This window comes from Notothenia coriiceps, unplaced genomic scaffold (assembly GCF_000735185.1).
Source record: "Notothenia coriiceps isolate Sejong01 unplaced genomic scaffold, NC01 NC01_scaffold00006076, whole genome shotgun sequence".
Lineage (NCBI taxonomy): Eukaryota > Metazoa > Chordata > Actinopteri > Perciformes > Nototheniidae > Notothenia > Notothenia coriiceps.
The window spans coordinates 223009-247594 of NW_011338777.1; the positions used below are offsets into that span (position 1 = coordinate 223009).

General features: G+C 40.7%; 1 protein-coding gene across 1 annotated transcript in view; it reads left to right on the plus strand.

Annotated features, from left to right (window-relative positions):
* The window catches only part of LOC104943421 (uncharacterized), a 63975-nt gene that overhangs the window by 3158 nt on the left and 36231 nt on the right, over window positions 1-24586 (plus strand). The window contains exons 2-5 of the mRNA XM_010768808.1: window positions 7170-7175; window positions 19294-19309; window positions 24019-24127; window positions 24244-24423. Of these exons, the coding sequence (XP_010767110.1) occupies window positions 7170-7175; window positions 19294-19309; window positions 24019-24127; window positions 24244-24423 (311 nt within the window). The remainder of the gene's footprint in view (window positions 1-7169; window positions 7176-19293; window positions 19310-24018; window positions 24128-24243; window positions 24424-24586) is intronic.

Here is a 24586-nt window from a genome sequence, read left to right on the forward strand (position 1 = left end):
CTGCGTTCCGGACAACAGCGCCCCCCTGGCTCCGTGGAGGAGCCAATGCAGATGGGCCGCGCCAAGCTGTCGCTGGCAGAACGTCAGCGTCGATTCAAGGAGGGTCTGTGTTTCTACTGCGGGCAGCGCGGACACCCACAAGCGGCTTGTCCGGTAAAAGAGGAGGCTCACCAATGAAGAGGAGTACGTTGGTGAGCCGGATCTCTTCCTCTGACTTTCCTCCTTGCACCCTGACCCGGATCCAGGTAAAAATCAGAGACAATGTAGTTACTCATGGTGTTCTCATTGACTCAGGGGCGGACGAAAGTCTTATGGATTGGGGTTTAGTTAAGAAATGGGACGTAAAAACTAAACCTCTACCCCAGCCTCTTGAAGCGAGTGCTCTCGATGGGCGGCTGTTGTTTAAAGTGACTCACCAAACAGAGCCTTTTGGAAGTAAGATGTAATGATAACCACCACGAGACAATGTCTTTTCACTTATTTTAACTCAGCCCCAACATCCACTCATTTTTGGGGTTTCCCTGGTTGAATAAGTGAAAAGACATTGTCTCGTGGTGGTTATCATTACATCTTACTTCCANTTTTTCTTTGCACAGAATGAAAGAAAGGCCAAATGAATGGGCTGTGATTGTTGTACTTTTAAGCAGAGATCAATAATTTGTACGGCCCGCGGAGGATGTTGAAAAAATTGAAATGGCCCTTGAGAGGAAAAAGGTTCCCCACCCCTGGTGTAAAGGAAAGAATGAATGGGGCCATGTATCGTGAGATCAGCAAGGGCATTGAAGATGAAACGTGGCTGGGTCTTTCAGCATGACAATGATCCCAAACACACCGCCCGGGCAACGAAGGAGTGGCTTCGTAAGAAGCATTTCAAGGTCCTGGAGTGGCCTAGCCAGTCTCAAGATCTCAACCCCATAGAAAATCTTTGGAGGGAGTTGAAAGTCCGTGTTGCCCAGCGACAGCCCCAAAACATCACTGCTCTAGAGGAGATCTGCATGGAGGAATGGGCCAAAATACCAGCAACAGTGTGTGAAAACCTTGTGAAGACTTACAGAAAACGTTTGACCTCTGTCATTGCCAACAAAGGGTATATAACAAAGTATTGAGATGAACTTTTGTTATTGACCAAATACTTATTTTCCACCATCATTTGCAAATAAATTCTTTAAAAATCAGACAGTGATTTTCTGGATTTTTTTTTCTCATTCTGTCTCTCATAGTTGAGGTATACCTAGGATGAAAATTACAGGCCTCTCTCATCTTTTTAAGTGGGAGAACTTGCACAATTGGTGGCTGACTAAATACTTTTTTGTCCCACTGTATGTTGTACAGTACATTTATTATCTCTTCGATTTACACACGGCATCTATTGCACGTCTGTCCGTCCGATTTATTTTCCAGCAGTAGTAATTGAGATCAACAGTAAACCTCAGAGGTTAAAACCAGATAAGTTACAACCACCAGAACAACTTTTCAGTACTACCTGCACACATTTAAAAATGCAGGTTACGCTATACATAATTCTAGACTGAAAGACCTGCCATCATGCCAGGAATACCTGGGAGAAAAAAACATTTCCTCACACGCTGATGCAGATTCCTATGTTTTCCCACTATACAGTCCATTATGTCAGCTCAGTTGCACAGGTTGGAGAGTGGATGTGTGCATAAATATTTGAATATGTGACGGGCAGAGTGATGGAAATATCTCACTGGTGGAAAAGACTTGACATCCATTGATTAGTCAGCGTGTGAAAGGATTGGCTGTCCAGACGAGGTTCTTCGTCCATGTCAGTGAGGCTCATGGGAAAGAAGTGCGCACATGACCTTTCAACATGCCATTGCTGTTACTCCTTTTAGATTAGATCTCACCTCAGCTTTTTTTCTTACATGTGTGGATCCTCTGCTCATGTGTCACAATCCTGGCGTCCAATAAACTTAAAGCTCCATGGGTTACTTTGTCAATATGTTGTTAAAGAGTGCACTGAAACATCGAAGTGGTTTCATGAACACACAAGTTGGCAGAGCGTGCGAGCATTATCAATTCAAATACGGCGTCATCCTCTCATCCTGCTCCATATGCCTCTGCCTTAACCCGTCTGGAAGAACCAGATGGTGAACGGAGCTGAATAACACTTGAGTCCTCATCTGTCCCTCGGTCTCACTCAGTGCTTTGTAGCTGGGCTTCCTCTCCTCTTTGTACTGAACCCTACTAAAGGATTCTCTCCTTATATGATTCTCTCTTCTTACAATATGTATGAGTTACCCCTGAATAATCAGATTATGAGACACTTCAGCAACATTCACACCTGTGCTATCCTTATGAAAAAAGAAGATGCACATGCAGTATTTGCTGTCAAGACCCGGTGCCTCCAAGCTGTCACGCATTGTTTCCCAGAGAGGATGAAATGTTCAAAACGGGAGCTTTCTTATGCCCTTTCTCTGAGAGGTCATCTGTTACAAGGCTCTTATGTTTTTTTCATTACCACCCCCATTCCTTGATTTATCTTGCTATATCCCCGGCATCAAACGATTGACATTATCACTCTCCCGAGGGTGACGGGGATATTACACATTTATGTGGCCTATTGACTCTGGCCATCTGCAGACAAAGAGCAGTTGACAAACAAGTTTTCAAAACTAACGACATTTTAATGAGACAAAGAGAAGTTTAGAATTTCTGGAACTTTAGTCGACACGACGTGGAAGACAATAACGATAATGGTTGTGGTGTCGGAAGTCATGGGAAATAATAAGCACCTTCATTACCCGCAAGAAATATGGGGACTTTCTCTTGGCGATTAATGGCGAACACATACAAATGTCAAGAGATGCATATGTGTGAGTATTTTTTAATAATTAGAAGCTGTTGTGGAAAATGTCCTTGGGAATTGATGGGTTTATATACAAGTATGTGTATGAGCTTAGAAAATACATTTAAGGACTACTCATTTGTTTTGCCAGTTACATTTTGCTTTTAATTCACTAAAATAGTATCTCTCTAGACAGGAAGTTCATCCTTGGGATATACGAAATATGGTCTTGAAAACACAACGTGGCGTTTACATAGAGAACGCTGTATCACAGGATCATGGTCAGAGTACTGAGGTTTCAGATGGGGCTCATTCACCGGCAGCATTTTTATGTCAGATGCATTCTTGTATGTTATGAAAGTCAAAGTGAAGCAAACAGAGTTGTTGGTTAAACTTTAGACGCGTGGGGGGTCACATGGGCCACGTGGATGGTTAGGTTTGGGATTGAAAAATATAATAAGCAGGTCCTATCAAATGCTTTGGAGGGTTACGGTTTTGAATTAGTTGACAATCTTTTTCTGACGTTAATCAACTGCTGTGAAAGTAAAAAAAAAAAAAATGTTTCCTTCCTGTATTGAGATACGTAGATTGGGGTGTGTACAAGTATGCGCTTAAGCTTCCCTGATCAACATTCCTCACTAAGACTCAGGTAAAACTGATTGTCCGTGTGATTCATCTTCACTTATAACAGCTCTGCAGAGTCACACGCAAGACAGAAGCAATTTTTACAAGTAATCAATGAAATAGGAATTAGTTTGAAAAAAAACCAACATAGTCTACCATCTCTTCTGCTGATTAAAATGCCAGACTGTCTCCAGTTAGAGCCATCTGATAGACATAACCTTTAAGTGGGCCATTAGGGATATATTAAAAAAAAGACTAATTTCCTTGGGACATGTCACCGATGAATTATTAAAACATCTAAAACTGGGAAAACCATTCCTCTCCTTCTAACACCAAAAAAGATCAGCATTAATGAGGAGTTAACCTCTTAAATGATATAGGCTTGTGAAATTAAATTGTAATTCCACCTGTAGGATATGAACAATTCCAGGAACCAGCCAACAAATCACTAAGCAACGTCTCTTATATAATTTATATATTGATTTAGAGTCTGGCCCTGCTGACTTTGCTACAGTGAACCCCTGCTCTCGCTGATCAGTATGCATTTAAAATCAATGGGCCTAGTAAACACACAGGGGTAAAGCACAACCTTTAATTGTGCAACTGCATAAATTCTTTGGTTTAGAAAGGCATCAAAAGTCACAGCTTGATTCAGAAAATTCAAGCAACCAGCTCTTTGAAAACTATTTTAAGGATTGCTCCTTGAGGCTGAATTACAAAGTGATGTAAAATGGGATGAGTCGTGACAGTCGACAGGCAGGAGGTCCTATGCAAAGGAGCTAACATTATGCAGATGAAATGCAATTTAATTTGGTCGGGTCTGAAGTTTTGCGGATGCTCTGTCATCTGACATATCTGACTCTAGCTCTCAAGCAAGCTTACTGAATTTTTAAATCGAAAAAACATTTGAGAATAACGTTTTAGGGAAAGTGTAAGCAGAAAGTGTTTATCTATTTATTTTTCATCATCAAATAGTCGAATACAAATGCAGCATACTTTTAAAAGTTGCTACTTCAAGAATATATTGAACCCCTAATGAGCACACAGCCTTATGCAACACCACAGCATGTTCACATTGTAGCGTGATAAAATATAATAATAATAATCTTCCCCCCTTTCCCCTTTCCCAGCTTGTAGCAGAAGCCCATATTTTCAGCTCATACTGTGCTTTCTCCTTTATTTCCTATCTCACACTGTCATTCACATGCTCTGAGGTGCACAGAGTTAGACAGGTGCGTGTTTTCCTCCAAATGTTTGCGCTGCAGGGGCTCGGTTCGCGTGGGCATGCTATGGAGTTAACTGAAGTCTGTCGAGTTTCCAGGCTCGCGATCCAGGCATGCAGAGATGAGCCGGCAGGGGAAGGATTACGACTGGAGCACCGAGCCTGAGCAGCTTGGGCTGAAGGAGCGTGAGAGAGGCCAGCAGCTGGCCCACGGGGCCCACAGATGGAGCCTCTGGATGGGGAGTGGAGGAGCTTGGTCAGGCATTTCAGATGGACTAGTGGATGACTCACAAGCCCTCAGCACCTCTTACACCTACTCAGAGTCCTGAAGCACGCCGCTGATGCACTTGTTTACTGGTGCAGGAACATAGGAAATGGAAGTTGACAGTTCCTCTGACTTTCTCCAAGAAACATTTTCACATGATCACATGACATATGACTGGCCTTTTATCCAGGTTAAAAGAGTTAGGATCGAGGCAAGTTTTGGTTTCGGAAGCGTTTGTAGTCGGTGTTGTCTAACACGAAGACTTTGACATAGAATTCAAATAAAATAAATAACTATCAGGTTACATGATGAGGTTACATAAGATCCAAAATATTGACATGTTAAACATTTCTTAAATGGGTAAATGGGGTTAAGAAAGACAATTTAAAAGTATGTGAAAACACCCAAATTAGCCCCAGGACTCCAGAGGGTTGATGGTGATGAGAAGCGTGCCTCTGAGTTGCAGGCGTATTGGCTCCAGTTCCCGATTTCCAAAAAATACTATAGTTTACCTTTATTTAACCTTAACATAGAGTTCACGGTCAATGTGCTGTTAATTGCAATTGACAATCCCACAATGCTTTGCAAATAACAGTTGAGAGCTGTGTTACATAAAAACAGTATGTTAACGTTGAAAATTCACCATAAATTAACAGTAAAGGCTTACAGTGCACTTTTTTAGCGAGCTTTGGTTCAATACAGGTTTTACAAATCGCCATCTGAAACCCAACAACTTTTTTTTCAAGAAATCTTTTGATTACATTCTTAACGTTTGTTGCAAGAAGAAAAGACTCAGATTCAATGTGCAAAAAACAGGTTCAGTAACTAACAATCTTCCTCCATGGAGCGAGGGCCCCATGTGTGACAAAATCACTTTGAATATTAATACACACTGTAGGAGGGTGAGAGTTAACTGCACACAGCAAGGAGTTATTATTGCTGAGGAAGTGAGAAAAGCTTTGCAGTGAGGTGGTGATGTTAAATTGATTTTAACATCACAAGTGGTATTAAGTGGTCATTGCTCTGGTGTTTTTCTGCAACACACTCGCAATAAATCACTTACCATATCATTGTGGCCTGTAGTGTGAACACTTGGCCAAATGAGGATACATAAAGTTGAAAGTTTCAGAGAGATTTTCTACCGATACATTTAGGTGTTTTCCCCTTTCCTTTTCCTGTTTAGTCATTTTTGTTATTGCCTTGCATACTAACTTGCCTGTTCTCATTTTCATTGCAACCATTTTCTGCTCTAAGTTCAATCTGCAATCTTCTTTAAAGCAGATATATCTCCATGTTGTATAACAGTATTAACTTGTTAAAAAAAACTCACAGAGGAAATGTTCTCCATAAAAGGCAGGAAGCCGAAAATGGCCCGACAACTTCTCCCTTGTACGGTTTAAGAAAATAAGATCATAGACACGCTGTTCTTCACTTGAAATATGATTTTATAGGCTGCTTTTATGTCGTCCTTTGCAACATGATGATGTGATATGAAACTTTAAAGAGGCCACGGTAGGAAAGTAATTCAGAACAGCTGAAATATTGTTGTTTTCTAAGCAATTTCTTTTTAGGGAAATATATTTTATCACCCCACCAGGGACAAGAGGCTGCGGAAAGCTTTCATAATGGGATGAATCAATTGTGTGTTTTAGAGAGTAACAAAATCAAAATATGTTTATAAAATTAAGTAAGGGCATCATGGATTGTTGACTAGACTACAGTTACTGTAGACGAAACCAAACATCACACATTGTTTATTTTTAATAAAGCTGTTAAAGCTGCAGTAACAAGGAATTAATTATCTCATCATACTTAGAATAAAAAAATTGAGTTTTTAACCAGGCTCTTTTTAGCCCTTGATATAACTTTGTTTACAACTGCATTAAAGTACCCGCTTTTTCTTAACATACTGCTAATCTTCCCACCCTTGTTTCCTAATGTAACGTATCTGTGACACCCAGCTGGTTCAGTTCAGGTTCCTGCGCTCTAGCTGTTGAGTTTTCCCTGAACATTACGGACCCGTCTACAGCGTCAGCTCCATCAGCACACTGTGCTCCGAGCGGGTCACGCAAGCCAACACTCTTCCTCCAGAAATAAACCAAGACCCTGACACACAGACCTCACTCTTGTCTTTTACTATTTGTGTTTTCTTGCCCAACGCGATCTGCTGTCACAGGATTCTTCCACTCACAGAAGCAAAGGAGACATCAAATCCTTTATAGAAACATCATGCATATTTGAAGAAGGCATTCGTCCCATAAATAGCACTACGGTTAAATAATTGAAGCGTTTGCTGAAAATATATGAATAAGGCTGTGCATTCAGCATAGTGTCCAGATGTCTCCTGTGTGGGATCAACTGTATGAGCAATATTCAAAGGTGAAATACAAGCATGTATGTACATTTTGTGTCAAGGTCTCTGTCTAAAAATTATCTATATATGTTTCATAAACACAGCAGGTCTGAGGAGAGATAAAGGCCAACATTGGCTCACACATTTTGAATCATTTTGCAATGATTTGATGCTTTTCGAGGCAGGACACATGGTTCAAATATTCTACCAGGATATATGTAGTTACATGTATTTGTTGTTTTTCATAAAGCATGAACGAATGTCTGTAGCTGCTCATGTACTGCTAAGAATGAACAGAGCAGCTATACTCATTGATTTGCAATATTGCCTGCATGTTATGAATGAAACCAGAGATAAAGTAATGGCTATATTTAACTTACATTTCAGTTTTTTTAAGTTCTTGTAACCCAGAGAGATTCTCTACACTTAAGTAAAAACAACAACAGAAAAAAATATGTGTTTTCAGCCTGGCTGGATTTCAAAGTGTCAACATAGATTGTTTCCAAAGTGTGCAGTGAGAGTTTATTCCAGAGTAAAGTAACCGGGCTTCAGGCAAGGTAAAGGGTACAAGTGAAGGCTTCATGGGGGATAGGCTGCACATATGAGTGAACCAGTCTTTTTAAAGCGCTATTAGTACACAAGAGTATTGGAAATGAAGTGCAGACACATCAGTACCAGTGGTATGTGATTCAACACATTATCATCATGCAGTTAAAGGGGCCACATTATGCTCATTTTCAGGTTAATATTTGTATTTTGAGCCTTCACTGGGAGTTGTTTCAATAATTTAATTTTCAAAAAGGTCTTTATTCTTCTCATACTGCCTGTGCTGCAGCACCTTTTTTCACCCTCTGTCTGAAACCAGAGCCCAGTCTGCTCTGATGGTTAGCTAGCGGACCGCATTGTGATTGGTCAACCGCTTAGAGATGTTTTAATCAATTAAGATTTTAGATGTAATTGTAGGACTTTTTACATGGTTGTTGTACTTTTTATTTTCTGTTTATTGTATGTTGAATTGTATGGAACAAGCTGTAATAATCTGCACTGAACACGAATTCCACCAGCTTGGCTGTGTGGTCATTAAAGATTCTAATCTACTGTTATTGAACACTTTTACATGTGGTTTTGCTGCCTGCTTTTATATTAGATAGTATTCTGCTTATGCCTCTGCTGCTACTGACCACCAGGCAGCATGTTGCAGAGGCAGCTACTCTAAGCACTCAAACAACCTTTTTAAAGGCACGCCAGAGCTCAGAAGTAAAATAAGCATTCAACTTTTCCTGCAAAGAAATTCCTCACCAGTACAAGAATTTAAACTGACAGCTTTTTGTTCAGATGTTCTCTTCTGTAACCTCTCAGCTGCTGCCAACTCAGTGTCATATTACATTCCCACCTCTCTGTTGGTTGTATGAAATCCTGGGGAAGATACATGTTCACGGTGAAAAGGTGATTGCAGTAATAGAAGGCATAGTGTTACTTGCGCTGTGGTTCAGTACACAGGGGTCACATGAGGTCCAAGTCTGTTTCTAATACACAGGAAGAATAAATCCAACGGTGGAATGAATTTTTTACTGCACAGACGAGAGTAGAAATCTAGCCTCAATGCACCTTCACCTTTCAATTTCTCGCTTTCTCTTTTCTCCCTAGTCTACCAGATGTACACGTGCCTATAGTGTATGCTCATACAAATGCACAAAAAGCCCACATGCGAGCATACCACGTACATGCACATATGGATTGAGCTGACGGTACTGAATAATTGAGAGGCTGCCATAAAACGAATGGCGCACATTAGAATGAAAGATGGTTGTAGAAATGGAGAGAAGGCTCAGGGATTGCCTGCAGTTGAGAGTTAACATGTGAATCATCATGTATGGATGTGGGGAGGAGAACACCACACATAATTGTTCTCATGTGACAGCTGGATTCATTATTGTCTATATGTTCCTCTCTTTCCTGTCTGCCCCACACGCACTCGGCATAGTTCAGAGCACAGTCAAATTAACTGGAATAAATTTAACTCGAGGGCCTTTTCCACTGAATCCGAGCTTACGAGGTTATAAAATATGAATAAACAGATATTGCATTAACAGGCAACAAAAAGATGACTAAGGGAATTGCATTTTTTGCTGATTTGTAGAATATGTCGTGGCGGGAAGTAGAAAGGATTATGCAACCGAGAAAATGGGACCAAACTATGTTTACCTCGAAGTAGGTCCCGAGCCCTGTGTAAAAACACACAGGAAACAGGTCAATATATGCCGCTTGTCTATTTAATCACACTGCATTGAGCACCAGTTGTTGGCTTGACTCACAGTATATACTTAAGCAATAACTCACGATAAGCTGTGGGTGGGTATTTGTCATTGCATTGTATCACACCAACATAAGACATAGAGACAAGATACAAAATGTACACCCCCAGCTTTTTTCAGCACACTATGTCAACAGAATGTGTATCCCTAAAGAATAAATGACTCAATGTTACAGGGCAGGCCATGTTTTAAGCAAATCCTCCATCAATTCAATGATGACTCTTGGCAATTTGAATAAGACAATGAGACTTGTGATGCAACAATACAGTGTGTTGAGGTGCCGTCGAGCTCCTGCCAACATTCATGACACTTACTCGTGTAAACCTGTAATTGATGACAAAGCTATTTGAGTTACTAAAAAATGGATTTATTAAAATGTTAGAAGTCAGAACTCGTTGCTACTTGTTAAACATTTAGCTATGAGCACACAGTAATAATTGAAAGTGACTCAGATGTGCATATCAAGATTTTCAATATCCCTTGTTCTCTTAATTGGAGACTGTCGGCAGAAGCTGGTGGATAGATGTTAGAAGATGTTTTTCATCAAAGCTTGCTAAAAGCTCAAAGATGGAGGACCAACTGTACATCTAACTAATGAAAGGTTGAGGATCTGTAGGTTGGTTTGGGTCTGTGAGGAAAACAGAAGAAAAAGATGAAGTGGTATATAGGTGAAGTGATTAGGCGAGAGCTGTAGGAATAACAAAGCTTTTGCTACATCACTATCGAAAAAGAAAACACTGATCAATGTATCCCTTAATGTAACATCATACAGCAACACTGCATTAGCCGGTAGGGAGAACACTTCTGGTTCAGCAGCTTGTAACATGAATAGATGGGAAATAGATTTTTTTATATGAAAAGCTGTGAAGTATTGTAGTGTCTGATGGCTTTTTACTCCTGAATCTATCACTAGAATTGGGCTCCTTGGATTGTATTACCTCTTCTAGCTGGTACCTATGGCAACCTCTCCAAACCAATTGTCCCTTTCTTTTTACAGCAGTGTTGTTTTCTGTTTGAACATGACCTAAATATTAACATGCTGTTGTTGGTCAGGGACTACTCGTAGCCCGTGTGAAGCAGTTTATTTGCCAACTTTATTTTCTCTCAGCCTCAGAGTGATACTCAGTTTCACATTAAATTGTATGTCATAACTGTTGGTTATTATCCCTCTGGCGCACTGGAGTAATCTGCTTCATAACCAGGACTGTACACAAAGAGATGAATGAATATAACCTGCATGTATTGGAATCTACTTCAGAGTAGTGTGAGACCAAAAGGGCCCCAAAGTAATCTTGAGGTTGAGTTTTACTCGACTTATTTCCCCATTGAGGAGTTTGAGCTGAGAGGGGAAATGCAAAGCGAACGCTACAAGACATACCGCCCTCATGTTGTTTATGCAAATACATAAACAACCCATCTTTTAAAAAGGAAACAAAGAAGAGCCCTAACAGATTAACAGATATAAAAACGTGGTAACTATGGAACTTCTTTTGAAAGCTTTATTGTGACTTTTCTTACCCCTATCTAACAGAAATAACTCCTGTCTGTCAGGTTGTCATTATATCAGAATCAGAATCCCTTTATTAGTCCCACAGAGCGACATTTGCAGCGTTACAGCAGGAAAGAGCCACAGACAGCTAAGTGTTGCATATCTTAAATGCGTTAAAAAAGTACTACGTTATAATATAATAAACAATAAACAATATGCTAAAAAAAGATAAAAAGTTACATAATTTTCAAAAATACAGATCAAAAACAAATCAAATCTACAAATCAAATCCTGTAGCAGTTCTTAGGATTTAGCAGCGCGGTATATATTACAGTTATTAAAGATGGCATATGTATATAAAGTATATATTGCACATGGTTTGACGGTATTTAACAGCAGCAAGTTACACAAAACATTATACAGTAACAGTGTAAGATGATTCACATCCAAACTTTACAGTCTCTTTTTCTTTGATCGTAGCTGCCATGACAATCGTGTGCCAGGTTGAGATGTGCTGCTATTTCTATATTTCTGAATAAGTAAAAGGGCTAACACTGCAGTAAAGGTCAGCTTAGTGTGACCCAGCCTAATTTAGACAGAGGTTTTGAGTTGCAATCACCCCTTAAACCCATTTAACTACCAGAAACCAGCTGATCTCACAGATATAATAATGATACGTTTGGCAGACCCATTGGTCAAGTTCTTCAAGATTCCAATTAAAGTCTGCTGAAGATGTTTCAGTCAAGGTTGCTCAGTGAAATGTGGATTTGTGACACTTGGGCTGACCTTTGAGTTAATGCCTCTCACGCTCGTCTCATGCATTACAGATCTCTTGTGTTATCCAAGGTTGTTTTTCATGTGCTCTCCGTCTTTCTGATCGTTAGCATGCCATCAAACACTCTGCGGGAATGTTGGAGAGAGGCAAAGGTGAGAGGTGGTTGCTTTTAAGAAAAACAGTCAAATGTAGTTCATTATTGGCACAAACAAACACAGAATAAGTTATTTCTCTTTGTGATGTCAACATAATGACAGTTTTACCATTGAATGAACGATTACTTTTTCAGACAGACAAATGAGAGACAGCCTTGAGAAAAAACACTGAGGTACAGATGCTATGGTAAAATATTTGTATAGTAAAGCATTTGCTCAATAAGGTTACATACTTTCTGAACTAATTTGAACTCTTTCACTAGGCACCGTTTTACCTTGTTTCTCCGTTGTTATGGGCAGGGAATGTAAAGGCACTTCTCTGAGCTTGTGAATGCCTCTTTGTCTAAAAGCAATGACAGTTGTGTGGGCTGTCAAATCACTGCATTGGGCTAAAAGTGGCACAAAGATGCATCAATTTAAATACAAAAATATATAGCTAAATGCGACTTTAATGTCATCAGTTTAATGAAAGCTTTGCAAATTGGAAGTAATAATCTAAAACAATGTGTCGGGATGATACGATTATATAGCTGCCTAATTAAAATTGACAATTACATGCAGCATGAATAGATAGTTGTATTCATTACAGATGGTTTGGTTCCACTAAACTGCACTGTGGACTTTCAACAAGTGGCAATTAGCTTAACACCCAACACAGAGTGCACTGATGCCTCTGAGAGAATATATATAATGAAAAACCAAAAGCTGAAGGCCTGTTCTTTACTCAGTTCTGACAGAGCATGCAGGTTATGTGTTATCAGTGTCTAAAGCAGCTCCTCGCAGTCTCTTTGGCTGATACCGGGTGACTAATAGGCTGTTTCAATGATGCCATTGAAAATACATCACGCTTAAGTGAGTACAATTTGCTCCTGGCGTTCAAAGAGTATCTCCTACCCATCTCAGCTTGCCTCTGAGAAAGTTTGATTAGCAGCTAGTTGTGCCTTCACATCCTGAAGCACTGAGCCTGACAAGGGCATCTATCAGGGGAAATGTCCCTGCTGTTTGGCAAGAGTAACGTCGTTATACCTGAGGAAGGATAAAACCCTCCTATTAAGAGCTTGGATCGTTTATTTTCTATTTAAGTCTTTATAAACGCAGCTTTTTCTGTAGTTGAGTACTTGTGATGGACGTTGGTTGTGATAAACATTAGTTGTGAAGGGTGCAATTGAAGAAAAACATGTTTTGACGTCATATGAATAAATAAAAACGCTGAAATTCAATACCGAATATTAAAGAACCCGGCATCCTAAAAAAATGTGTTTGATTATGAAAATATTAAAATTGCATGATATTTGAAATGCTTCTAACATGAATTGAACTTGTCGAAGTGTTATTACTTTGTGGTCCGCCATTCGTGAAAATGTGCAACTTTAATCACGGGACACGATGCATGTCAACTGCGAAGCAGAAGAGCTGTGAGTGAATTTCATCTACATTTATTTATTTGTCAGACGCTCATGTGAAAAGCGATGTAACAATGAAGTACAATCTCACCCACAGCGGATCAACGAGAAGCCTTGGTTACAAGATTTGCTGCTGCATAAAATGAATTTAAATGTAGAGAGAGATATGGAGGTATGGACAATTTGTTAAAAGTTGATGCTCTCCCGTTTAAATTGTTGAGTTTCTGTAAATTAAATTAATTTCTCAGGAGATTGGTTTCCAAAAGCGATATTGATGTACCCCAACCCACAATATTGTTCAATTTGGTACAACATACAACATTGGACGTGACAAGCATTAATACTTAAACAGTACTTTTCCCCTAACTCTCTTTTACTGAATAGATAGAGATGGTCTTAATGTTGTTCAATGCATCCTTAGAGGACAGCTTACATTCATTATATCTCCTCTGGCGATTTCAACACCAATTTAAGTTCTCAAATTTGCTTTGTCTGGGAAGAAATACTGGATAGTGAATTAACTGATTTATATAAAACAGGCAGCAGCAGAAGTGCTTTTCTTAACACTTCCTTAGGAAATGTAATTTGGAACTTAATGGCCTGCAAGGGCTAAAGTCTCAAAGTTCCTACATGAGGGAGTTTCTCTCCCACACACCTCAATTATAGTCCTTTGTTTACTTCAGCGACATGGTGACATCACTGCGTACATGCTAGGCTAATGGTCGGGACATCTCTAAGCGGTTCAGCAATCATAACAGAGCAGTATGAGACAAATAAATCACTTTTCGAACATTAAAGCATAAACCTGTTACAGGAGAGGTACAACATACAAAGAAGAACCTGTAATGAGCATAATATTGCCCCTTTCATACCCAACCCTAGATTTAACACTAGTCCACACCCCTCTAGGTTATACACACATTTATTTAATAACTCGTGTTTCGTATTGCTTTGCTTTGCTTTCTCTTCACACTTTTGGTTGGTATAACAACCTATTTGTCCCTATTATGATGAGAGCCTTACTAAAACCTTTGTTCCTGTATTGGGAGCCAGCCGTGTACCGTGCTGCCTCCGGCTCTCCTACACATCCCGCAGATCACTCCGGGTGTGTGTTGGCACAGAGGTGGAGTACACTTTGCCAACACACAAACACACAACAAACTGCAAGGACCCACACTCAAACGCATTCTCTCCATGTCCCTTTCTGTGCTTGTCTCTGAATGGAAGAAGCTACTGGGACTTTGGCGTGCTTATTTTTAGCTGCTGCAGTCCTTTTCTGTGGAGTGACGTCTCCCACGGTCTCCCCCAGCTGTTTTTATCAAGTCACTCTGTCAGGCAGGAAACCCCGCACTGCTGCATTATTCATCCCCTGCTATTGAGAGAGGGGAATCGGAAGTCCCGACCACCACTTTGATGACATGCAAGAAGGGGGAAAGACTTACGCCGCTTACATTTGCTGGCACCTGTGCATTCGCAGATTCTGTGATCTTCAAGTTGAACACAGGAATCATAAATGAGACTGTTCAAGTGTGTGGCTGGTGGCCTTAACATTGAGGAGAGGAGGAGGGGGGACTTCTGTGGATAAATGTGTGCACGGGTATTTTCTGTGCATAAAATTATGCATTCATGTGTGTGCTAAATCTTCTGTTCTCGTATGCAAAAGAAGATCAAATTTAGCTTAATGTTATTTTCACCCACTTTTCCCGCCGGTATTGCATTTATGCAATGCGCTCATTAAAGCCATCCATCATCTACATAGCTGTGGGTTTCCCCTTGTACAGGCAGCACAGCTCTCTTCTGAACTATAAATATCTTTCATGGAGGAACACCCTCCCAAGGCTTTGTCAGAGACAAATCTAACCACCAGCTTGGATAAAATATGTCTACGTACATTATTGGGTAATTACATAATCTCAACATTCTGACAGGCAACGGATGTGTTTGAGAAATGGAAACCGTGTGTCCCTCATATATCCTATTTCTCAAGTCTGTGAGCCGCTTAGATTTGATCGAGATTGTTGCTGTAAGGAATATGGCTGATCCTCCATCACACATTATTTTTTCTCAGCCTAACGTCATAACAGAAATACGGCAAAGATTAATGGAATCAAAGTATTACACTCACACAAAGGTAGCACTCGAAGAATGAAGGCATGTGTATATCAAACCTGATGTGAAAGTATGCAGTGTGACTGGTTATGACGATATCTGTCAATATTCGGGTGTTTGCATAAATGTGCGATCCTGATTGACAGTACGACTTCCTGTGTTGACTCAGGCTGATTGAGTTGGAGATGGAAGTGCACTCTGCTGGCAGCGTTCTCCATTTGTCACCATCTTGAGCCGTGAGATGGGACGGCAGGCGCCCGCCGGACCCGAGAGCTCCTGTCTGCCTCTCTGTAATCCCATTCTTAGCATGTACAGGCACGTCTACGGCCCCCAAGAACACCCATCTGGTGGAAACTAATCCATTGATCCCTCTCCGTGTGTCAGTCACAAAAGCAGTTAGAGCTATGAGCTGCAGAGCTATGCTATGTCAAGTGTGGCCCTTAAAGCTCAGGAATCGATAGTGTGCAAGTAATTTAGGATGCAAATGGTCAAATGATGGCTCGGTGTGTGCGGCTGGCACAGCGAGAGGATGTGTGGTTGGGAGAGATGCTTCTGTAATTAAGATTGAACTCTTTTCATCATGAATAACATGTATGAACAAGGCACGTTTTAATTAAAGATATGTGTGTCTGTGTCGAAGGTCTGAGCAATAAAGCCACCAGGAAGCTTAATTTATCATCCTGTTTTTTTCTAAAGTCTGAGGACACTTTTCCCTCCTCTGTTTGTATCGCGTCTAGGAATAAAACCCAAATATAAAGTGATATAGAATGATTTATGAAAGAGGCTCATTGGAGAGTAGGGCAATGAAAATGCCATCCGCCTGAAAATCTAATAAGCATCCTCTCTGAATCGAGGAAAGAGTCGGTGGCATGTACAGGAAGCCTTCCACAGGGTGATCATGTATTAAACAGACTTCCCCTCGTTAAATATTCATGGGCAGAGATTTACTCATTAATCTTTCATTATCTTCTATCTCTCTATTTTGCATACATCAGAAGCTTGGAGATGTTACAATCACCTTCATTTCACATTTTCCGGCGCGGGGATGTTTGCAAATTCTCGCTGATTGTTTTGTGCTTCAGATAATGAGTCATGTCTTTGTTCAAGGTTTCTTATGTTGTCGTCTGTAATGCAAGTGTTTGTGATGTCAGGCGGGTAGATTTCTGGATTCTAGCTCAAGGGCTTCAGTGGATGACCACACACTGCTGACGCTCAACAGGACCGAGCTGCATCAACACACACGTTGGTGCTTCGAACTTTACACAAGTCAATATGAATGCACCAACACACATGAAGAAAAAAGGCAGTTGTGGAAGATGGAATCAGAAACTCCAACAAATCCTATTTTAAAAGTACAGAAAAAAGGAATGGGGATCTAATTTATTTTTAAAAAACCAACACAATATTTGGTTTATTCCGATGCATTGATGTCTGAGAAGCATTTTAAAATTGTCCTGGTTGAGGTGTAGCTTATTTGAACTTTTCTTATATAAATATATGGTCTTTTTTCAAACTTGAGTCTCAGGTTTCCTCCCTAGGATAACAAGATTGTTGAATATTCTCTATTATAACTCAAGCCTTCTTTTGTAAATAATCTGGATAATCTGACAGTTATTAACAATCTGAAAAATTGAGTACGGATTTTTGTCCCAAGCCAAAAAGATAATGATAATGCTTTGCAATTCATAAGGTGATTGGATTTTTTTTATATATATAAAATCTTATTAGTAATAGTCACCCTAGCTGTCAACAAATGTTTGTGAAATGGAAATACTAAAACAAAATGGAACAAGTAGCCTACCTTAAGACTGTACTGTATTCCATACTAATTTGTTATTTCCTCATTATTTCCTATTATTTATTCATGTGAATTAAATTATTTACTATGTCTTCTTTTTATATTTAGTTTTAAAAGTTTACTTATTTTATCTTGTTTTTCATTAGTTTTTTACTGATGCTTCTTGTTATTGCACTATCCCCTGTGCTACCGTAACACTCCAGATTCCCCCGCTGTGGGGCTGATAAATGATTATCTTGTGCTTCCACTGCTAACAGGCACATACAGTAGTAGATCAAAAACATGTACCTTCTGTACTACCATAAAAAGGCATAAAGAGAACAGGATGTGTGTTTGCTTTATAGTCCCTCGTATGATCCGCATTCATATCAGCACTCAGTCCTTTTGAAATCGTGTGACGTGAACGATCTAAATTAGACTTTTGGTGGAGAGGAAGTTCATACTGTTGCTCCGAGATGAAAGAAGTTGGTACACAGAGGTCAGTAGTTCACTGGCTGCGTACTCCGCTTCCTAGAACCGCCTCCAGTATGATTAAGGATGTGCTGTGATGTGATCCCGGTGATTACCATGGATGACTATAGGAGGGCAGCGCTGGGAGATGGTGTGTAGGACTTCAGGGGGACACTGGTGGGCAGGTGCTTTATCGACCTGCTGCCTCGGATTCCTGTTAATAATATACAGGGACTTATCACGCCTCCACATGTGGACAATGCATAGATGAAAAGCACACACCAAGATGCCAGAGAAAGGCTTTAAATATTTCACACGAGCACAACAATCTGAAAAGAGATGTGAACTTAATAATACCATAAATCTGTGTTTTTCTCCATGTGAGGAAAAAACATGATAATTGGCACAATGTAAATGTTGCTGCTTATAATGACTTTTTCTCTCTGCTTTGGTCCCCGACATCTTCACTACCCGAGTAGTGCAGACCTTGTTAGCATGTCCACTCGCTTTCTTTATAGTATGTCTTACTGAAAACAATGCAGCTCTGCGGGAGTTTCTGGCAAAACATAATATTCTCCACTGAAAAAGTTATTTCTTACTTCAACCCTAGTATAAGCTTGACTGGAAACAAACACACAGCTTCTATTTGTCATACATTTCTTTGTCTTTTCTTGGAATTCAAACGGGACTCGAAACGCTGTAAATTGCTCCGGATATTTATTTATTTCAACAATATTTCCAGCCTTCTTGCTATTCCTGCAATCAACTGAAATGACTAATGTGATAGTGAATCAGTGTTGTGCAGAAGCCAGTCAGCCTCATGCTGTTCCCAGTGGTCACCCGGCTTTCAGGAGGTATGCATGTCTTCCATCTGTTGTTATTTGGACACCCGCTGGCACCATACAATGATACGTTGATTCATAACCATTGGCAGGTTGTCAGACTTTTATTCAGAATAAAAATGAATTACAGACTAGAGTAGGTTGTTTAGTACATCCCTAGTCTACTGAATATTAATTGGTAAAGTTAATTTTAGAAAATGTCTGAACTTAGCTTCTAAAGTTGGAGCACAGCTGATATCAGCAAATATATCTTTTTTATGGCAGATATATCAGTGTGTGTCTTGTCTGATGATAAACACAAAATCCTGCAGAATGCCATTGCTTGAGTTAAAAAGGTCTTATTAGGCATTTTAAGGTTTTCCTTTTCAAGTACTGTTATATGTTTTTTTTGCATGTAAATGGTCTGCAGAGGCTAAAATCCCAAAGTTCTCTCCAGAGGGAGTTTCCAACACATTGTATGTGTTAGGCTAAGGGGCGGGACATTTCTAAGTGATTGGCCAATCACAACAGAGACGGTCAGCTAACCAATCAGAGCAGAGGGTGAAAAGGGGTGAGTATGAGAAAAATATAGACCTTTTTGAACATTAAAGCATGCAAACATCTCAAATTAGAAGCACAAAAAACAAACCTGAAAATTAGGATAATAGGTCCCCTTTAGTTTCGAAAATATGCTTTATGCAGTTTACATGACCAAAGAGCAAATACTTTTTTTTTTACGAGAAGTTTATCACTTCTCAAAACAAAATATCTTTATTGTAATAGCCCTTAAAAAAAAGATCAAATTAAGACCAGAACAGGAGGGAAATATAAAAAAACGAGTGTGCCAGGTGACGTAAGTGGCATATAAAATGCATGGCTGGATAGGGAGGGGTTAATGTCTTGTAAAACACGTGGTAAAGTAATCAAACATGAATCGGTTGACCCCACCTGAGTTCAATTCCCAGCGTCCCTCGACACTAACATTGCACCGTGTCATCTTAATCACTACTGACACGCCCCCTATTGTGCCTCCCTCCCACTTCAGCACACCTCATGTTCACGGTGGCAAAATACAGAACAAAGAACACACTGGTGCTGCCACACAGCCATATGCACCACATCATGAAAGTAGTAACTTGTCTCTATCATGTTCATCGTCAATGACCCGAAACCTGATTGGTAGAGTAAACTCTGAAAAGGACACATGAACATCCCAGAAGTTTACTTGCTGGCGCTGTATTCATCGAGGCAACCACGACTCGACTGATGAGAACTAATGGCGAGCCCCAGGACTCAAAGGGAGAGCATTGAATCAGATTGAAACAGCACAATACAGCAGAGTCACAGAGGCAGCCCAAACAGATGGGCGGCTGAACAGCTGTGCGTCTAAATGAACAGGATGTGTAGCTTCCAGCTGACAGCCCGTCTCAGTGGACATTGTGTTAGATACTGACTAAAACTGTAATGAGATTACCAGTCATTTAGAAAAAAGGTAATTGATGTCTTTTTGAATTAATTAACACATTTAGAAGGAATTTAAAGTGAAAGGTTACACACTCATTTAGTCTGTCCCTTGTTTATTCCGTTAATTGAGTATTTTGTTTGCCTTTTGTTGGAGGGTAATCTAGAGACATCATTTTTTCAAGTTGTAACGTTTGGTAGTGTCTGAAACAGGAATGTTAAAACATATTTATTTGCAAGCAGAAACAACCATGATATGTCACTGAGCCTTCAAAGCTGTACTGATTAGTCTCTGCGTCAGAAATCAACACACTGATATTTATGTCCATAAAATATAGTATTTACAAATTAGACCTCAAACATCATTAGCATTCATTAAGAGTTGTGTTTCTTTCCACCAGACAAACATAAATCCATCATTCACTCTAATGTTAGCACCTTTTTGATCAACTACTGAGGTAAAAACATGGAGCTGAAAGGTGCTAAGACGCTTTGTAGAGCTTCAAAGTCGAGTGTCGTTCAAATGACACCTTTAACATTACATTGGTCATTTTATGTCCTTCATATATTAGTATTGATTAGCGCAACACTCAAGTACAACCATCACACTGCTAGCTAATCTTACCTCAGGGACCTCAAATGTATAATACATCTGAAATATATCACAATTGCTTTCCAGAGTGCTAACTGTGGAGCTGTCCTGGGACTACAATCTTCTGTGACCTTCCAGACTTTCTTCACCTGGTGACCTTGAGACATATTTTATATCTTATGTATTCAGGATACTGAGTCTGGGGGTGATTTCCATTAGGCTCATAGCTCCCTGCTTCCTCACTCTCATCTCTCACCTAAAATGTATGAACACTCGATTTGTTTATCTCAGCCTTCTCTGGAATAAGATAATTAGGTTTTTGTTTTTTTTGGCTCAAGCTATTAACTATAATATTACAAACCCAGTCCGGATAAACAAAAATATACACTTCTCCTTGCTGAAATGAGCAATGCAATAACAAGGCAGCCTTTCTCCATAACAATACTTCACTAAAGATTGGTCATTTATATTTGGGCTCAGCAGACGATTAGTATAAAAGAAACGTGGTCTTTTTAGAGGAACGGGTGGTGCAGGCTGCACCCTAAATCGAGACATTGAGCAACACCTAAACAGCATAATGCAATGGAGCTTGATGAGCATTTCAAAATACATCATTTATGCACCTTTTGCACAGAAACATTACACAAAAGGAACATTAAACATAACAAGAATATGAGATGTTATGCATAATTAGTATTTGACTCATCTCTGTGAAATGGACCCTCACTTATTCATAGGTACATTAAAGGGCCCATGTCATGCTTTTCCGGTTATTACCCGTCCCCTTGTGTGTTATGAAGGTTTTTATGCATGTAAACGGTCTGCAGAGTCAAAAACCCTCAAAGTACACCCTGTAGCGAGTAAAACTCTAACACAGTCTATGCTGCCCCTCAACGCCTCGTTGGAGATTTCTCATTTTCTTCCTGGGTACTCTGACGTGTGAATACCCAGAGGTCACACCCTCTGCCAGCCTTTCACGAAACAAAGCTTCCCAAACCTTTCAGCGATTCATGCCGGATGTGTACAGCGTAGGGCACTGTTGCTGTTCGATGCTGTTCCTACTTTGTTTGGACCAGAGGGAGATTCGGGTACACAACCTGTAAGTATTCATTGTTGTTTGTGTATTTATGATGTTTAAAACAAACAAGGTATCTACCACGACTGTTTAAATGGGTAAGCGTTTTTCGGACTACAACGTTGGGATCGCGGAGAAATGCTCTCCGCAGACCCATTCTCACAGCGTTAAACCTTTTTCTTACTCAATATCAAGCCACACTTATTGTTTTTACTTCGGCTGTGAGTGTTTATGTGTGCTCAGGATGAGTTTTGCTTGTTCTCGCCGTATCTCCTCGCAGCAGATCGCAGCAACGAGCCTCGCAGCGTCCCGATCAATCAGAGCACACTGGGCTCACAGGGAGGGGGGGCAGGAGCTCCAACAAGCCGTTTAGGACAGAGAGTGAATACCTGGTGAATACACATACTATATAGAGATGCTGTATGAGAAACCAATGTGAGTTTGGAAAATTGCACAGTATAAATCTATTCTAGTAGACCTCAACAATGGAAATATGAGCAGTAGAAATGGCCATGACATGGGATCTTCAAGATTGAAACATTTTCTTCAGAGGTGGCCACCCACATGTGCCCACCCGCGCTGATGTGAGACACACTTCACTCCTCTGTCAGTCAATATCGTCTCAGACTGGGTACAAAAGGTACCAGCTGCCATGAGGCGCCTGCAGCACTGTGACCTTCCTGCCTCTGCATCTTGCTGGCTATTTTTTTTTTTATTTATTAGATTTGCTGTTTATTAAGGGGATGGAGACCCTGTGAGAGAACCTGTGAGCTTCACAAAAAGTTCATAAAATGTGAACATCCCCTTCTTTTAAGTTTAGGCTTTTAAATGTGAGATGTATTAGCAGTATCACCGGCTTGAGGAGACAGTTTGTTTTTCATTCCAAAGTTTCAGTGCGGTTTGAAACTCTTGGTCCATGAAAGAGGGCGGATGGGGACTGGATGTGTCACCAGGTTGATGACGTGCTGCCAAAGGGAAACGTCTCTAAAGGCACATACATCTGACATGTGGGGTTTCTACCGTCTAATGGTTTCTGATGAGAATGAAAACATCCTGAGACAAGAACAGCTATTCTTAGGAGAGAGGGGATAAAAACAGATCTAATTTCTCGAAGCTCCAGGACATTTCAAAAACAAGGATGTTAGACATTACTTAAGTACTTAAATGCATTTTATATAACAGATGAAGGATTGTTTTTTTTATCATTTGAAAAGATAAATATCAATTGAAATGCTACTCTTTGCCTGCACCCTATCATTCCTGGGGACTAGTAGTGGTTTTCAGGGGTGTTTGTAATCCTGCAGGCTGATCATGTACTCTTAAATAAATAAAAAAAGCGATAACAAATCAATCAATGCAATGTTCTCAATGCCACATGTTCAATTATGGGTGCAATAAGATGTTTGTGGTCAAAGGCAATTGTTGTTTCTTAAAACTATGATAATGTTTTTTTCTCACTGCAGATTTGAAACATACTTTGATCTTTCGGCCACTTCAAACTTTTTTTTAAATGTTGGTTCTGAAAGCCACCACCAAATCCATTAGTTGTCAAGGGGTGAACACTGAGGCATGAACTCAATTGCACGACTCAAAACTCAGACTCAGATAGCGTTTCAAAATAAAGACTTTACTGGAATTTTGCACAGTAATAAAATAAGGAAAACAAAACACTCTTTCGAGGAAAACTAGAATCGTGATCTATAGCATAGGTCCGTGAAAGGTCCGTGAGGTAAGCCGATACGTAGGTCTTCGAGAGACAACGAACTGACAATTAACAGGAGGGAGCTAACACAATATATACACAGGTAAAGGGGACACAGTTGGAAACAATCAGGGCGGGGAAAATAATCAAGGACGCAGGAGACAGAAAGGGGCGGGGAGCGTGGAGGCCTGAAATGAGAGGAAGAAATAATTAAGGGCATAGACATAAAGCACAAGACAAAGGGACATGACAAAACTAACATAAAGAATAAACTTTCACTATAAGTTTCTTGGACATGACAGTACCCCCCCTTCTAGGGACGGCTCCTGACGGCCCAGGCTCCTCTGAGTTGAGGCGGTCAAAATCCTCAATGAGGTTTTTGTCTACGATGAAGCGGGAAGGAATCCATTGCCGCTCCTCAGGACCATAACCCTACCAGTCAACCAGTAACTGTCGCCCTCTACCCCTTTTCCGACTAGCCAATAGTGTCTTGACTGTGTAAACCGGACCTCCATCGATCATCCGGGGGGGCGGGGGGGGTTTGGCGGTGGGAACCATAGCGCTCTCCTTCAATGGTTTTAGTTCCCTACATGGAAGGTGGGATGTACCTTCATGGCCCTGGGAAGCCGTAGTCTCACTGAGACTGGGTTTATGACCTTGGTGATGGGAAAAGGACCCACAAACCGGGGAGCCAGTTTTCGGGAGAGTACGTGGAGGGGAAGGTCTCGTGTAGAGAGCCATACTTTTTGGCCTGGCTGGTATACAGGGGCTGGTCGGCGTCTTCGGTCTGCTGCTCTTTTAACCAGTTGCGCATTCCTGCAGAGTATCTTCCTAGCCGCAGCCCACACGCGCCGACAACGCCTGAGCAGAGCGTGGGCAGACGGGACCGTGACCTCCCTCTCCGTGGCTGGGAACAGTGGCGGCTGGTAGCCATAAACACAGTGAAACGGGGACAGGCCCGTGGCAGAAGTAGGGAGGATGTTGTGTGCATACTCAACCCAGGTGAGGTGCTCGCTCCAGGAGGATGGATTCTGGGACACCAGGCAGCACAGGCAGGTCTCCAGTTCTTGATTTAGGCGCTCTGTCTGGCCGTTAGACTCCGGATGGTATCCAGACGAGAGACTGACCGTGGCACCGATGAGGCTGCAGAACTCCTTCCAGAAGC